The 17,408-nt window shown below is 47.3% G+C and overlaps 1 protein-coding gene across 5 annotated transcripts in view; it reads right to left on the reverse strand.

Moving 5' to 3' along the window:
- TULP4 (TUB like protein 4) overlaps positions 1-17,408 on the reverse strand; it is a 230,938-nt gene that overhangs the window by 12,677 nt on the left and 200,853 nt on the right. For 4 of the 5 annotated variants that reach the window (XM_048225871.2, XM_057310918.1, XM_057310916.1 and 1 more), the window contains 5 exons: positions 12,995-13,219; positions 11,517-11,751; positions 7,034-7,178; positions 4,055-4,199; positions 2,682-2,775 (listed from right to left, as the gene is read on the reverse strand). In XM_048225871.2, coding sequence (XP_048081828.1) covers positions 2,682-2,775; positions 4,055-4,199; positions 7,034-7,178; positions 11,517-11,751; positions 12,995-13,219 — 844 coding nt within the window. The remainder of the gene's footprint in view (positions 1-2,681; positions 2,776-4,054; positions 4,200-7,033; positions 7,179-11,516; positions 11,752-12,994; positions 13,220-17,408) is intronic. The other variant, XM_048225873.2, reaches the window with a different exon arrangement.

Genomic DNA, 17,408 nt, shown 5'->3' on the forward strand with positions numbered 1-17,408 from the left:
GTCTAGCCCAAACACTTGGCTAAGCGGTGTGTCTACAGAACCACATATTTCAAATGTCAAAAACCTGTCCTAGACTTAACATGCTTTTCTGGAATGAGCTGGGATAGGATAAATATGTTTTTTTAAAGCCTCATTTGTGATCAGAATTCTAATTTAGTTAAAATAGTTGTGATAAGCAGACTGCCAAGCTCAGGGGGGATCTCAGGCAACCCAGGAGACAGGGGTGACAGGGGTCAGGTCAGAATAAAACACTGCCCTTACTCAGGACTGGATTCTTGTCTTCCTGACTTTCAACTTCAACTTCATGACTGGGACAGAGATTTAGAGAACTTCCATACCATTTCTTTACATGCTAAGGTTTTATTTGATCCATAGGGACATTTAAGACAATGCCTGGATGGCAACTCAAATACTTAGAGGAGACAAAATTGGTTAAAAACGAAGAATCTGAATTTAGGTTTCACAGTAGGTTAAAGTCAGGATCAACTTTGTTTTATGCTTAATGCTCTTTCTTGTGAGGTAAGTAGAAGTTCTTGAATTATTACTGTTACTCTCATTTTTTGGTTAGGACAGCTCCGTCTCCATAGCTGTCCCCACTTAACACCCAGTGGCTGACCGGCTCTCACTCCTGAGGCCCAGTAAGCCTTCTCTGATGAAATGCCTCTGTCAGGCTAGCGCTTGGGCTGGTTTTGGCAAAGATGACTTTTCCAATAAGACTCAGGCCTTATTCATGTGTTCATCTCTCTTGCCCACAAAAGAGAATGTGAATTTTGGCTTAAAAATTCTGGATGGTTCTCTACAGCTTAAAAATTAATGCATTAAAGTGCTATTCTTTGTTGTTCAGATTGATAAAAGAGATAAAATTTAAAATCTCAGGAGGGATTAAAAAAATAACATCAGTTGCCTCCAGGGGAAAAAAAAAAGGTGGCCAGAGGTGACGATGAGAGAGAGTTTTACTGTATACTGCTTCAAATCTTTTGAATTTGTAATTTATTCTTTATTTTTTTAAATTGAGAAAGCAAAAAGTCAAAAATAAAATTTCATGGGCTAGAGAATTCTAATTGAAAGAAACAAATTATCCGATATAAAATATATGCAACAGTACTCACTTTTAAAATCCATTAGAGTGCCCAACATTATTTAATAGGGCGTCATGTAACTTACACGTCTTCTAGAATCCAAGAGATAGGATCAAGTGGAAAATTCTCTTAGCTTGACAGATGAATAGTAATAGCTAAAACCTCTTTTTTTTAAATGGTCTGTGATCAGGACAATGATTTCACTGCAGTCCTACAGAAAGCTTTTATCCTGGGCACTTGAACTCCTCACACTGGAGCACCATGTACCTTGAGGGCACTTACAAGTTCTCCCGTCTCAAGGTCCTTGCTGACTTATGTGTGGATCTATTTAATATCCAGAAGGAAAAGATGCATTAGAACTTCATTCCTCTTTTCAGTGTGAACTGTAGGCAGATGGCTCAGTTCTCAACCACGGATGGGGCAACAGGACACTCCGAGTGCGGTTGCTAGAATCCACGTGTGCGTCAGCAGGGCACAGCTGCTTTACTGAAGAACACACTTCCCTAGTCGTCAGGGCCTTCCCAGGGGTTGAAAGTATTATGAGAGATTTCTCTGCACTATGTGCAGGAACAGCCTGTTGTTATTTTCTAAGTCAGTTTTATGTTTTACTTTTATTCTTCTTTTTCTTTGAGTTGAGAAACCTCAAAATGAAACATCCAAACGCGGCACAATAGGCCTCTGAAGACGCATGCACGGCATAGGTCTTTTTAACATCTGCTTTGCAAAAATTATTTACCTGAAAGGATCTAACCGTGTCTGAATCAACTCCAGCAGGCAGATGCAGAATTTTCCAAAAACCATTTTTAGTAGGTTACGCAGAGCCGTTCAAGATGGGACCCCCACCCACAGGCAAGCCCGGCCTTCCAGCGAGAGGTGTGCGTGCCAAATGATGAGGCAATCTAGTAAGGCTAGGGGGCAGCGCGTGTCCGCAGCCCACCTGGGGATGTGCTTATTGGCATGAAGCTGCTCTGAAAAGGACCTTCTGTCACTTCATTCCTTCACTGTCCCCGGGGAAACATGACACGTTAGTACTACTCATTTGATCAGAAGTACAGAAAGAACGCAAATGCTGGGTTCTAGCCCAGCTTTTACTCCCTTGGTTGTTTTCCTCGGTGTCTTAAACTTCTGACGGAGAGGGTATTTATCTGGGACTCTAGGTGCAATCTATAAGGATCTGCCCCACAGAGCTGTACTAACAGTCAACCAGCCCCTTACAGTCTTTAACGCTTTCTCTTCAACTTCCTGCTGACGCAAGAACCTAAAGACCCTGGTAAAATCTGCCCACAGCAAAAGGCCAGAAGTTACAATAATCAGAAACCTATCAAATCTCTGTTAGAGACTGCAGCTGGCTCTGTCTTTTCATAAGTCAGGACTTACATAAAAAAAAAAAAAAAAAAGAAGAAGAAAAAAAGAAAGCTCTGCTGGCAAAAAACCAATCTGAGTAGTCATTCTGATTTTTGCAAAATCACAGTGGGTAGAGTCAAGGTTTGGAGGTAAATAAAGTACATGCTAATCTTTTGGTGCCATGAGAGCTCATCTGAATTGTCTTTGTAGTCTCAGTTCCAAAGGGAGAGCAGGCAGAGAAGAGGACGTGGTTTTTACCTGCACCGAGGTTGGTTGGCAGGAAAGCAGCCAAGCCCACAATCTTAAACTTGGTTCCCCAGATATTAGACGTGACCTGAGCAAGATAGTTGTGCTGTGGGGAGGAAAAAAAGGAAAAGAAGAATCACAATCTATTTTCCTATTTTCTATCGAGCACTTAGGAACTAAGAATGTTAACACTTCTGCTTAAAAAAGTCACAGGTGGGCAGTGCTGGAAATACTCATTCTCTGTATCGTTTGACCCGTTCTAAGACCAAAAGCTAACGAGAACATGTCAAGCACGTGTTTCTGGATGGTGGCTCACTGAGCCGAGATTCACAGGTGGGGGGTGAGGAGCAGATGGGTTCCAGTGTGTCCACATGTGCGTCGGTTAAAAAGGCCACCAAGGTGCTCTGGGTGCGTTTTCCTTCACCTCTCCTTTCCCTCCAGTCACTGAACTAGAGAGGGTATACCTAGCTCTGAATCCATTTCTATACTCGCTATTTCTCCTGGAAACACCAGTTGCACTGATACTGGTGTGTCCCCAAACTAGCCGATTATCTGTTTCCTCATTCAATTCAACCAAAAACATTGTAAAAAATTATCAGTATGCTTAAGCCATGTGTGTATATGTGTTTGAGGAGCAATAATAAAGATGAATAAAATACAGCTCCTCAAAGAGCTTATAACCCAATGGAGGCTTACAATTATTTGCAGACAAGGAGGTCACTGAGAAATGTTATAAAGCAGTTACAAACAAGATGCTTTGGGATCGCTGGGGCTGACTCAGGGAAGGAAGCCTTCACGACAAGTTCTATCTGGAAGCGTGTTGGCAGAAGAAGAGGGGACAGAGAGGGTGAGCCAGGTGACCCTGGTGACCCAGGCACAGGAAAGGCACAAACAAAGACAGAGGCCAGTCAACAGTGAGGCTGCGGCACCTGGAGGGCATCGAGGGGCCCAGGATGGAGAGACAGGCAGTGCCAGATTGTGTGGCCGCCACCAGGGACTGGCTCCTGTGGACACCAAGAGTCACCAAAGGGTCAGAAGTGGCTGAAGGGAGCAGCGGGGAGAAGTGTGAGTAAGTCTCAACCAGAGCTGTCTGTGAAAAGACTCATGTGGCAACAGGGGGGTGTCTGCGGTGGGAAGGAGGTCCTGGGCGATTTGGAGGTACTGGGGCCTGCCTGAGGGCGGTGGGGGGGGTGAGGAAGGCAAACAGGGCTCTGGTTCTCTATGCCCTGTGTCTGGAACGGGAACGGCAGCAACAGGCATGGAGACTGGGTGGCGAGTGCAGGTGACATGCCAAGGGCTCAGCCCCCATCAAGCACACACTGAGGAGGGTGAGAAGGGCAGGGGAGCATCAGACACACGGGACTGCCCCAGACCCCAGGTGCTACCTGAGTGATGTCTTCAAAGGGAAACTCTCTTCGTGTCAGGCTGGGCGAGCCAATGGAGGGCTTGCGCATCGGCAACCGGGGAGACCTGGACATCTCCTGAGCAGCCCGGGACAGCTTGGGAGACTTCCGAGCCTCAATGTTGATCCTGTAGAGACAAGGCCAGGAGGGTCAGGCCCCACAAGTGTGGGAGGCGTCCACTGCCATGGCCTCTGTGGATGCCACATTCCCAGGGACCAGTCCCCTTTATCTAAGCCTCTCCCGCCTACTCTTGCCTTCCGAATATGAAAAAAGAAGAACAGAACTGCAGATCAAGTAATATATATTTAAAAATATGGTGAGATTGGGGTGCCTGGGTGGCTCAGTCGGTTAAGCGGCTGCCTTCATCTCAGGTCATGATCTCAGGGGTCCTGGGATCGAGCCCCATGCAGAGTGAGCAGGGAGCCTGCTTCTCCCTCTCCTCCCTGCTGTGTGCACTGTCTCTCAAATAAATAAATAAAATCTTAAAAAAAATATGGTGAGATTAGACCAAGTGATTCATTTGTAAGGAACCTTAGAGAATTAAATGTGGTTCACTTTCTATGGACTAATAGGTAAGTTTAGAAATGTCCACACGCCTTCTGCATGTGGGAAACTAGCAGGTGGGAAGAGCCATTTTTCACCTTAAGGCCACAATGATTTTACAATTCCTACTGCAATGTTAGGATTTCAACACTTACCTAGCCTTTCACCAGCTGTCATATTTAAATCAGATCTGTGGGTCTACAGTTTTTCTGCTGCCTTCTGATCCTACATTCTATACCTGGTTTTTAATTCTTCTGTTTGCAACACGGGGACACATGTGTTGACGCCAGTCTACCCCACAGACAGCACCACAAAAAAAAGTATGTTAAGGTCAATGGCAGTCAATGAGAGAAAAGCACCGAGCCTCACGTATACTGCTTGAAAGCTTGATACGTTACTGAGGGCTCCCCTCCAAAGGGGACGGGAGGACCGAGCTAATGAAAACTCTGTACAAGGACAGCTAGTCCGGCTGCTGCACTCGGGACTCAACACAGGGAAAGACAAAGGAAGGAGGACCAGCTCCAGAGACCGCCGCATCCAGGAACTTTAAAAGGACATTTATAGGTGAAGCATTTGGTTGCTTACGTGTTAAATTGTTCTCTCTTAATTAATGGGAAAAGCTGAAACACTGTAGAAGTGTAGGAAAGTTCATAATTTTATTTGCACTTTTAACAAGCTTAGAATAAAGATGAAAAAAATCAATCAAATTGCTTGAGCACCTGGTTATCTATATGTGAAAAATCCACACCGTACACAAAAATTAATCTGAGGTTGAAGTATGAAAGCTAAAACTACAAAGTTTCTGGAAAAGAACAGAAGAATGTCTTTATGACCTAAGGGTGGACAAAGACTTCTGAAACAGGACACGGAAAACACTAATCCTAAGAGAAGAAATTCGTATTATGTTAGATCACGTACGTGGCACTCGGTATCTCTGCCAAAAGACTCACAGCTAGAATCCATAAAGACTCTTAAACTTGATGAGAGAAAAACAACTTAATAAAAAACGGGCAAAAATTTAACAGACACTTCACAAGAGATCCAAATGGCCACTAAGCGTATGAAAAACTGGTTAGCAGCAAGAATCACTAGAGATCGCTGATACACCGACATGCCCACCAGAATGGATAAAATTATCTTCTAACAATGACAGTGCAACCGTGGGCAAGAACAGACGCCTCACACACTGCTGGCAGGAACTCAGAACAGTACGGGCACCGTGGAATACTGGTTGGCCGTTTCCAATAAAGTTAAATGTGTGCCAGGACCCGGCAACTGCCCTCCTAAGGGTATACCCGAGATAAATGAGTGCATATGCCCATAAAATGTCTTGTAGAAGAACACCTACAATGGTTTGATTTATAATAGCCCCAACCTGGAAACTATCAAAGATCAATCAGTAAAAGGAATAAACAAAATGTAGTATACCCATTACAATGGAAACCACACAACAAAAAAGAAAAACCACTGATAAACATGACACGAATGAATCTGCCATTATGTTGAGCAAAAAATGTCAAATAAAAAAGGAGTATATATTGTTTGGTGTCATTTATATGAAATTCAAGAACAAGTCAAACTCATCTGTGGTGACAGAAGTTAGAACAGTGATTACTCTGGGGGGTGGGTATCGAATGGGAAGGGACACGAGGAACTTTTCGGGATGATGGAAATGTTACCTTCAACTGGGTGGTAAATATTCTGCTTTATCAACTGCACAGGAAATTATGTCTTTGAGATTGGGGCAGGAATGTATCTGTACATAAATTATATCTTAATTTGGCTCAGCATCACAGAATTTTAGAGCTAAAGAGAGCTTAGTGAAGATCTGGCCCACAGATAAGGACACTGGCATCCGGGTCACGGATTCATTCAAGTTATACCCTGAGGTCATACAGCCTTCTACACCAGCGGAGCCAGGAGCGGAAGGGGCTCTTATCTAGGGCACAAAAGGCCCTTCTATCTACTCTTAGCTTTTTGCAACTCTTTAGGACAAACCTTTGGCATGTGAAATTTTTTTAGTTTACGATTTATTTCCAATTACAGCATTATAAGGTATTTAATTGGGCATTCTGTTCAACGCATTACGTTAAAACTCACCATAAAACCTTCTTACTTTTCTCGAAGTGGAAGAACAAACAAGTGAGCCAGGGAGCCACAGCCACTCAGTGCCACCCACTGTCAGTACTAACCCTGAGTTCTGAGGGCTTAGCAAATTTCCCATGGGTGGATTTTTCTACCCAAAGGAGAGAAGAAAGCAAAGCTGTAATTATCACTGGCAGACCTTACCGATGAAAGGCAGGGATGCCCTCTTGCGGGGCTCTTCTGGCGTCGTTTTCAATGAGATTCTGCTGCAGACACAACAAAGACAGCCCGAGAGGCACGAACAAGGAAGAAGAGCCCTGGGAGTGAGATTACCTTGGGAGTTTAGGTGACTTGCTAGCTCGGGAGATTTTGGGGGATTTCTTGGCAGCCCAGTCGTCACTCAGTTCCACGTCACTGGAGTCCGAGCAGTTGCAGCTGTCCAGCATGGCGGAGATCAAGCTGTTTCCGTAGATTTCATCTGGTGAGACACAACCAGCACATTCTGGAAAGTGCTATCAGACCCTAAGGAGGACCATTATCACTGGAAACTATAGGACAGACCGACACTATAGGCCAGCATTTTAAGTTCAGAGGCTGAAAGAGTATGGTTTCCCTTTTACATTTTTATGCTGTAACATTTTCTAAGCAAAAGGAGGCAATCACTTCTACTGTTACCAAAGTGGGCATGGGATTTCAGTGTTTCTGGAACATACAAAATAGTCTGGTAGTGTTCACTGCGCCAAAAGCGGGAATCTTCCAGCACAACAGGCATCCATCTGGGTTCATACAGGTTTGTAGGCAACTGGGGAACCCAGGCCGAGCAAGGGGCTTGCTGACTCATGGACTCCCCACCCAAGATCCTGCTTCTGACCTGGGGCCCGCCAAGGCCCCTGCTGGTTCCAGGCCTGCTCTGGACTGGAGATCTGACAGGGTCAGGTCCATTGCAGGGTCTCCCAGATGTTTACGCTGGCCTGCTTCGAGCAGTAGCTGGAAGGCAGGCCTGTGTAGGAGGCCTGTCCGTGGCAGCCCTGAGCTCTGCCGGGGGGCGGCTATACAGAAGCTGCTTGAGTTTCACCTCTGGTCACCAGGCCAAAGGCTACAGGTCCTAAGGCAGAAGACGGTATGCAGAGAGGGTGGACCATCACGAAACTGCATGGTTGATGAAGGTCATGTGTGACACCTTCCTCGAAATCCCTTCTCCTTTGCTGCCTTCCTCCCACCCCTCACATCCCTTCACCCCCCGAACCCTGTTCTGCACTCCCTTACTGTAGGTAGGACTGCCCTCACTGTAGGAAGACTCCCATCTTCAAAATCACTTTGTTTTACTGACAAAAGCCTTAGCCCTTCAAGGCTCCAAGAACCTCTCCAGGTTATAAAAAAGCTGAACTGTCCAATTGCAATGAAATAATTTATGGAATTTAGTGACTTTATCATTCAAAAGGGCTGTTTACATTAGAAAGGAGAAGTTTGCTAACATAAACTCATCCCTGGTGTTCTGAACATATGGAGGGGACATCTGCGAACAGGGACCTGTCTGAGGGCCCTGGAGGCAGAGAACAGTTCACCATGCTACCTGGAAGCAGGCTGTCTGAGGCCCACATCACCCTCTTCTTGAACGACTTCCCTATCAGAAGGCATAAGTACAGCATATCAGAAGGCGTGAGTACAGCAAGCTGGGGTTGTGTGCACCTGTGTTCGTCAAATAAAAAGGCTTGCCCTGAGCAGTGCTTTACATTAGTTAAGTGAGGAGTCACTTAGTCCAAAGACACTTGGCCGCGATTCACAGGGGCATATAAACCCACAGAGAGCTCGTGAGCACAGAGCCAGTTCACTGGCCAGAGGAAATTCAGTAACGTGCTGTCCACTCAGATCCTGACCTGCCTGCTAATCCAGGATTTCACAGTTGTATGTCATGCCATTTGCTCTTGTCCTTTACTCATGTCTTATTCCATTTGGGCTGCTGTAACACAATGCCACAGACTGGGTAGCTTATGAACAACAGAAATTTCCGTCTCAGTTCTGGAGGCTGAAGTCTGAGATCAGGGTGCCGGCATGATCAGGTTCTGGTGAGGACTCTCTTCCTGGCCTGCAGTCGGCCACCCTCTCGCTGTGTGCCCACAGGGCCTTTCCTTAGCATGCACATGTGGAGAGACAGAGCCCTCCCTCTTTTCTTGCAAGGCCACCAATCCTACTGGGTTAAGACTCTACCCTGACAGCCTCATTTCACTTGAATCACTCCCTAAAAGCCCTATCTCCAAATACAGTAACACAGGAGGTAAGGTAAGGAATTTCTGGGGGACACAATTCTACCCACAGTAAGCTCTGACTAAAGATGCCTTTTAAAAATCGGTGGATTTTTGCTTTAAAAAAATATGCTCTCGTGTATGCTCTCAATTATAAGAATACACACTGGTAATTCTGAGGAGTGTGTCTGTTCAGCTGTCTGGAGAACACTTACAGCAGTGGGTCACAAGCTTTGGAGCCCAACTGCCAGCCAGGCAGCGGCAGGTGCAGACTTGGAGGCCTTGCCCCAGACCCGTCTAATGAGGCTAAAGGGCAGACCTGGCAACCTGCATTTAGATAAATACCCCAGGTGATCTGCAGGGAGGTGGCCCGGGTTCTGAGAAGCACCGAGGTGCAGACTTTAAAGAGTTAATCCACTCACGAGAAATTCCCCGCTTCCCGCACTCCTGCTCTGAGCCAGCCAGGAGCCAGCATACGTATACCGGTATACCGTCTTGGCAATTACTCATGTTCTGCCTCGTAACATAGCTTCTGTGTTTGTCTTTAGGTATTAAAATCTTGATGTTCTTACTGAACTTTCTGGGTGTTGTCACCCAAAAGAGGTTTATGAAGTCCCTGAAAGCAGACACACCCTGGCACTGCCCCACAGCCACAGGAGACCCAACAACCGTGGACAAAGGAAGCACTGAATACACACTGTGGATCTGCTTTGCTTTGTAACTTTCTGATTCTTTTAATTACAAAAATAAAACATCTTATTCCCCAGAGGACTGCTAGCGATCGAGTCCATCTGCATTTGCTAGCAGCTGGATGTGAACAGTGAGGAGGCACAAGGTGTTGGGACGGGGACGGCACGGAGTTTGGGAGGTGGCAGCCTCAGTGCTCTGCAGCACCCCCACCTGCGTCTTCGGTCCTATTTTTAGTGGGGAATTTATGCACTTGGTACAGAGCAAGCTCTTCACGTCCATTCCCTTCAACATTCAATCTGAGTAGAGGTTTTATAAACTTGTACACACAGTGGGGAGCCTCAGACACAACAACCCCCCTCCGTGAGAAGAGGATGGTGCACACCTTCTGTGCCCCACCCACTCTGGGCATCACTGATCACCACCGGCTCTTCCCCTTCGAGGTCAGTGCCCGCTGCTCTATTCTCCTCCCTCTGCCTGCCTTCCTTCTTAATCTTCTCTCTCCCTCCGTCCTACCCACCTTCCTACCAGCCTCCAGTTCTTCTGCTCGGTACTAGTTCACTGCATGAATCAAAAGACAAACAAATGGACTAATATCCAATGTGTTAAAGTACAGTTTCACTGCTTTCAATTTTATACAGTAACACTGACAGCAGGATGCAGCCATGGATCCTGAACCAATAATGAGGACTAGACAGAGGTGGGCATGCATCGAATATCGGAGTGAGCGAGCCCTCCAGGTTAGGAAGGCCCATTGCACTGTGACACTAGCACGTCACCATGGCCTCAGGGACACGAGGGGCAGAGGCCAGTCTAATGGGCGGCAGAGACAGTAGGCACAGAGGAGTGGAGAGCAGTATGCACCCAGGAAACAAAACCGTTTCAAGGTCAGGCGTGTGCCAGGCCCTGGGGTAGAGAGAGGACTCAGTTCCCTCCGTCCAGGCCTCAGGATTCAGGGGGCCAGACAGAGCCTGGCCCAACAACCACCATGGGCCCCGCAGGACACCAGCAGCCCGACTGACAAGCAGCTGGTACAGGAGGCAGTGTTTCTCGCCCCGCTGCAGGTGACGAGCAGGATTTCACAGGGGACAAAAGCACATATGAGCTGCCAGATACTGCTGGCAGGGGCAGGCGGGCCTCAGCAGTCACTAGCTTGGACACTGGGCAAGCATCCATGGTGCAAAGAGAAACAGCCAAGTCCCTTTATGCTGGAGGCTCCTAGTCTAGGATGGCAGAGACGAGCACGCAGCAAGCACTTTGAATACACCAAGTGAGTAATAAAGATCAGTAGAGGAGAGAGTTCTTAGAAGGGTAGAGTGAGTCATCATGCCAAAATCTTTGTGGATGAGCAAGGAATTTTCCTTGGTAATCAGCTAAAAAGCAGTTCACGGTGGATTAGTGAGGAGCAGAAGTAAGATTTTAGCAGGAGGCTGAGGAGTAGGCTGAAGGTCTGAGAATTTTAATTCTATCACTTGCTCTGGGAGGGCAGAGATGTACCTCACTGTTATTTTCGGCTTCTCTCGACACTACATTAAGGCCCTTGACAATACCTGATAAGTAACTACAAGAGGAATCTACTGTTCCCAGAAAGCCGGGGCCAGCTTCCCCCTGACAAAGAGCTGATGTTTCCTCTACCCACAGCCCCAGTCACACGAAGTCTTACGGCCTCACGGAATGCTGTTAAAAACCCATCAGAAAGTACATTTAGAGAATCATGAACTTCGATACAGTTTTGGAAATGGGGCAATTTTGAGGATGTTCCACGCTAGCCAAAACACAGGCTCACGTTTCATAAGTAGGCATTGTCTTTGCATGGGTGGTCAGGAAGACTATTCCTCAACCACACCTAAGAATGAGGTCTTAGTCTCTCTGGCATGGAGGCCCACCTGATTTGCTGTCAGTCCGGGGGTCCATGATGACGAATTCCGGCCGCAGCTTGCTGATGCGCCGGCCCTTGAGGATGGGCACGAGCCCACCCAGGTACTCCAGGTAGAGGGTGTAGCATGGACCGCCCACCTCCGGGTCATCCTCTGTGCGCTTCATGGTGCAGTGCAGACGCTCGTTGCCGGCCGAGGGGTAGCTGACAAAGTCTCGCATGTTGTTGGGATCTGGAATTGGGGGCTAGAGGCAGGACATGGAAAGAAAAGAGTAAGGACGTCACTGATTACTCCAAGAGAGCCCTGGCTGGAAGCTCGGGGAGGGTTAACTACGTGATGTGGGACAGTGATTCCCAACTGTGGGTGCACATAAGAATCTCCTGGGACCTTTAAAAAAAATACCTAATCTTAGGATCCCACCTCAAACAATGAAATCAGAATCTCGGGGTGGGGGGGAGGGCACTGGGCATGTGTATTTTCTAAAAGCTCCCCATGTGATTTTAATGTGCACAGGGTTAAAAATCACTGGTACACAACCAAGACTGTAAAGCAACTTGAAAAAACATCACAACAGATTCTAAAACTGATGTTCTAAGAAAAAAGACACCTTGAACAAGTCAATCGGACACTCAGAAGCAGAGGTAGAATACAAAAAAGAGAACACAGGCAAGAATATAAGGTGCGGAGGTCCTGAGGTCAGGGCGGAACCCACACTTGAACAGCCCCTGGCAGATCTATTCCACACACCACCAAAAAACAGACTAATTCTCAAGTTACAGTCAATACAAAGGACGAGTGACAGCGAGTGCGGGGTGGGGGGTCACCCCTCCTCAGCACAGTGGCGCCATCCTCAGGACAGGGTTCAATCTGACCATTCCCGTAACTAGCAATGGAGCAAGCTACTCAAATTTCTAGGAACAGGTTTCCCACTTTTCTGAAGCATCTGTCAGGAAGTCAGGACTGAACAAGGCAGAATGATCACAGGATGGCACAGCAATCAACCTCCAGTGCTGCCTTTGCCATGCGGAAGCTTATGCCCGTGCGCCTGGCTGGCTCCGTCAGTTAAGTGACTGCCTTCGGCTCAGGTCATGATCTCAGGGTCCTGGGGTCGAGCCCTGCATCGGGCTCCTTGCTCAGCAGGGAGCCTGCTTCTCCCTCTGCCTGCCGCTCCCCCTGCTTAGTGCTCTCTCTCTGACAAATAAAATCTAAAAAAAAAAAAGAAAGAAAGAAAGAAAGAAGGAAAGAAAGCAAGCAAGCAAGCAAGCAAGAAAGCTTATGCCCCTCACACAAGGAGAGTCTCTGGTGGGATACCAGTACCAGGGACAGACCACACTCGGAAGCAGTCATCACTTGGATACTCTCGCCAAGGAGCAGACACGACTTTTGCACACCTGCCCTGGGATTCCTGCCCACCTTCTCGGACTCTGCCCTCCTGGCCAGCCCTCCGGGAGTGGGGAGCCAGCTGGGGGAGGGTAGAGAGGCTCTACCTTGATGGTGGGGATGAAGGCGGTGGAGAGGTAGGAGCAGAGGCGGGGGGGCAGGGTCAGTTTGCTGACGTCCTTGTCTTCTCTCAGGGCGCTGGCGATGGCCTGCTGGCACAGCAGCTGCAGGCTGGACACGCGGTGCTCCACGCGCACCACATACAGGGCCGGTCCCGAAGCCATCAGCAGCCGCGAGTCCCGGTGTCCCCAGCAGATGGAGACGATGGGGCGCTGCCAGGAAGTGAGGGAGGTGACACTTAGGCTCTGCTCTTGTGGTGAAGCACAGAAGATCACGCACGTGTGTGTCAAACAAAATAAAGTGACCTAATAGTTTCCGAGAATATTGGTTTTAAAAAGCATAATAGAGAATGAAATACTACATCACAGAAATTCAGTATTTTCATTGGAAAATAAGTCAGGTCTCCAGGCCAGAAGGCAAAGCACTGGAACAGTTCTGTGAAGTTCTTTCACATGTATTATCTCATTTGATTTGGTGCCATAAAACCTAACTTAGCTCTGTATAATGATGTCTCTACCAGAAGATGCACTTAACCTGGGGTACAGTAACCCACATTCCTTACTGAACTCTGGTTATCTGGATCCCTGAAAAACCGGGGGCTATTCCTATGGCTTGGAGAGGTGGTGCGGAGCTAGACCAGATGGCCCTTCTCTTCGGTCCTGACGAGCATTTTAGAGTGAAATCGACACTGGTCTGGAGTCACATGCTGTGTGACCTGGGGACTATTCTACAACCCTGGGATGTCTCCCATGTTCTCAGGAGTAAAATGGGAGCTGTAAGGATTAAAGGAGAGGGAAGATGTCAAAGGTACTTCCGAGACCTATCATAGGATATAAGCCACAGACCCTGAATCATGGTCCCCCTTGGCCGCCCTCAAGCTACGGGCCAAAGGAAGAAAGCAGAAAGCCCTCTGGGAAGAGGACAGTGGGGGGGGGGGGGACACGCAGTTCATGCAGTGACTATTCCCGGGGGCTGTGGCCACCACTGCTTTGAAAACGCAGGCTAAATCCAAATATGCAAGTCAGAAACTAGTTGTATTGAAAAAACTCCAAGGCTCAGCGGTGCCAGCTAAGTAAGATCCATCAAGGAAGAAAGGAGGAGGCGGAGGGCTGTGACAGGGAAGCCGCAGGAGAACTGGTTCATTCCTGTCCAGCTGGATGGGGCTCTAATTTAGTGAGGTCTTGAGGGGATGCAAAGATCAGAAGTAGGGTGTCAGATCTATTATAGGAGTGACAGGAGCAGAATTTTCACAGCACTTTAGTGACAAACATCAAAATAAAAGGAACAGATGAAGACACTTGCTTAAAATAGCCTCCAGGGTCAGCTAATCCTGGTTTCAACGTCAAATCAAAATGCAAGGCTGAAGGTACTCCATCTTTTCTTTCCATGTCTGTGAGCCCGGGCAGTGCGGGTTGGGACCCCAGCCACGACCCCCTGGAGAAGGACCACAGAGCCTGGAACGCAAGTGCGTGGGCCTCCAGAGTACTTGCAGATGGGCCTCCTTATAAGAAGATCCCACATGTGGAGTAGACCCCACAGAGTAAGCCATAATCACTACTGGGGACAAAGCAGGTAACACACAAAAAATACACAAAAAATGCCTTTGCTATCATCAACCCCCGTAAGTGCAGGTTATATATTTATCCTCCTGTCCCCTCTGTCCTTCTGCTTTTCGTAGTAGCAGCTAAAACATGTTTTGGGAGGATCTTACATAAAATTATCAGTATGATAAGTATGTATCTCATATCTTTGTACAGAAGACCTTAAACCACTTACACAGACTTTCAAGGCAGATGAAAATTCTCTCTCTTACAGCTTCACAAGCACATATAGCAGCCCATTTAATCCTTTCAGTTCTGCCACAGAAAAGAATCTGCAGGTCACGTGGGCCCAAAAGTGGAGATAAATTAGCCAAGAAGTGCTGTTAGGTGCACAAGAGAGCAAGAAGACAGCGCCATCTGGAAGGTGAGGAAGGACCGCGCTCCGGCTCTGCACGTGGCATCCACGAGGAAACAGACTTCTGCACAAGGAGGACTGAAAGGGCCGGGAAGCGTGAAAACCAGAACCCAGAGCAAAGAGTGGGAGGCATGCGGCGGCCTGAGGACGTGATACCTATGGACTCTCCAAGGGGGAACTGTTATCCGGAGCAAGGTTACCAGGAATTACCGAGAATACCAACAGGGATTTATAGCACAGTATCTGGGGTGAGCATTCACTTACTCGTCCACATCAGTGATAGTCTGCTTCAGTAAAGGAGGGGAACACATGCTCGTGTAAGTTATTTTTATAGCATATACTCCACATAAGATGATAAAGTAACAAAATAAATACTGGTACCTTTCTATACTGCATTTTAAGGCTATATCAGAAAAATAAAGAAGAATTTAAAGATAGTAGGAACTGATCTTCTTGTCTGAAGGTTTTGAGGTGTCCCTGATATGGGGAAATTGATTACTGTAATTCCCATTGAGTAGAGTAGGGCAGCAGTGGGGCCATGACCTCAGGATACCTTTAAGTCCTGTAAGCCTGTAGAAAGACTATACTATGTATTTGAAAGTTGCTGAGAGACTGTATCTTAGATGTTTTCCCCACAAAAAGAGACAGTAATTACGTGTTGTGATGGAGGTGTTAGTGAACCTCATGATGGCAATCCTATTACAATACATAAACGTATCAAATCCATACTTGTATACTTGAAATCTACACAACCTTCATGTCAACTCAACAGAGCTGGAAATAAACAAGTAAGAAACCACACAGGAGGGGCGCCTGGGTGGCACAGCGGTTAGGCGTCTGCCTTCGGCCCAGGGCATAATCCTGGCCTTGCGGGATCGAGCCCCACATCAGGCTCTTCTGCTGGGAGCCTGCTTCTTCCTCTCCCACTCCCCCTGCTTGTGTTCCCTCTCTCACTGGCTGTCTCTGTCATGTCAAATAAATAAATAAAATCTTTAAAAAAAAAAAAAAAAAGAAACCACACAGGAAATCCTTTTGTACCTTTCTAAATACTTTTATACCGTTTTTATATGTCATCTTACTTTAAAAAGTCTCATTTCCTTTTGGTGCTGATTTTCCTGTGCTGTTTATAGGTACTTCAGCCTACAATGCCCTCCTTACAAATGTCCTGTTGTTTTGGAAAGAACAAGACTCAAAGTGGAGGTAAGCGCACATGCCCGCAGACATGGGGTGTGGGGTGTCTCGATTCAGATGCCTCCCAATCAGTGATGTCCCCTAGGATCTGCGGTGCCAGCAGGGCACGAATCCACTGTCTGCCTGCCCACAGCCCTCATCCACAGAGCGCCATCCCCCCTAAGAACTGCCCACCTGCCGGGATTTGCGGCAACAGAAGAGAACCGTACCAAATATTTAATTCCAGTAAACCTGGGAACAGAGAAGGGTGCACGCTAACACAACTCCCACAGACAAATGCTTTTGTTTGAACAGCTGCTGTCTGCTAGGGAAAAACTCAGCTGTAAATCTGTAGACTTAATCTCTCTCTCAAATCACACAAAATGACTATTTTTAGAACCGATGGCTAGAACTGTGAAGTTGGTAACATTCAAATCTTAATTTGTGTAGGGAAGTTCACATACTTTGCATGTCTAAATCCAAGGCAAAAGGACAAGAAGATGAGCTACATTTCAGGGAGCATTGGCGTGGTAGGAATCTAGTGCTTTGGTGAATTTGGTGGAACAAGGACAGGTATCACTCAGCCGGGGAGAGATGCTACTTGTCCGGAGGTTTGGTGAGTGGTTAACGCATGGTCGAGCTGTCCTCTCAAGGACCTCTGTCTCCCTGTCTGACGCTGAGCCATGCGAGGGCGGAAGGGCAATCTGCTCCTCTGCCGTCCTCGGCTGCTGCGCGTGGATTGCATTAGTAGGTGGCCAGCGTCAGCCCCTCTGGCACATGATGACACGCTCCATCCCTCCCAACCTTACCTCCTGCTCTCGTACAATACACACCACACACTCATGCGGTCAGTCACTCAGTTAACCATCTGTTAAATGCATACGATGGATGAGATACATTCTAAGTGCTGGGGACCGATACTGAATAAAATAAATTCCCCGCCCTCACGGAGCTGGCACTCGGAGGTGGGACAGGGAGAGAGATGCGTATCTTAGTCCCTCTGATGGGGACGACCTGTTCGTGTCAGGTAGTGAAGATGGGCAGGAAAACAGGCTTGAGAAAGAGTGAGGGGGTCGTGTCAGTCAGAGGGGAGCAGAGAGGTAGTTTCAGCACAGGCCTGACTGAGATGGGGGAGCTTATTTATTTTAAAACATTGAAGGCTTCCTTACCGTATTGCTATTTTTGTATCTGCAGTGAGTTGCATGAGTCCTCTAAAAATTTAAGGGGAATAAAAACGAGGATGTTCTTTCCATATTTAAGATAAGCTGCTCAAGC

The sequence above is a fragment of the Ursus arctos genome, unplaced genomic scaffold, assembly GCF_023065955.2.
Source record: "Ursus arctos isolate Adak ecotype North America unplaced genomic scaffold, UrsArc2.0 scaffold_13, whole genome shotgun sequence".
Lineage (NCBI taxonomy): Eukaryota > Metazoa > Chordata > Mammalia > Carnivora > Ursidae > Ursus > Ursus arctos.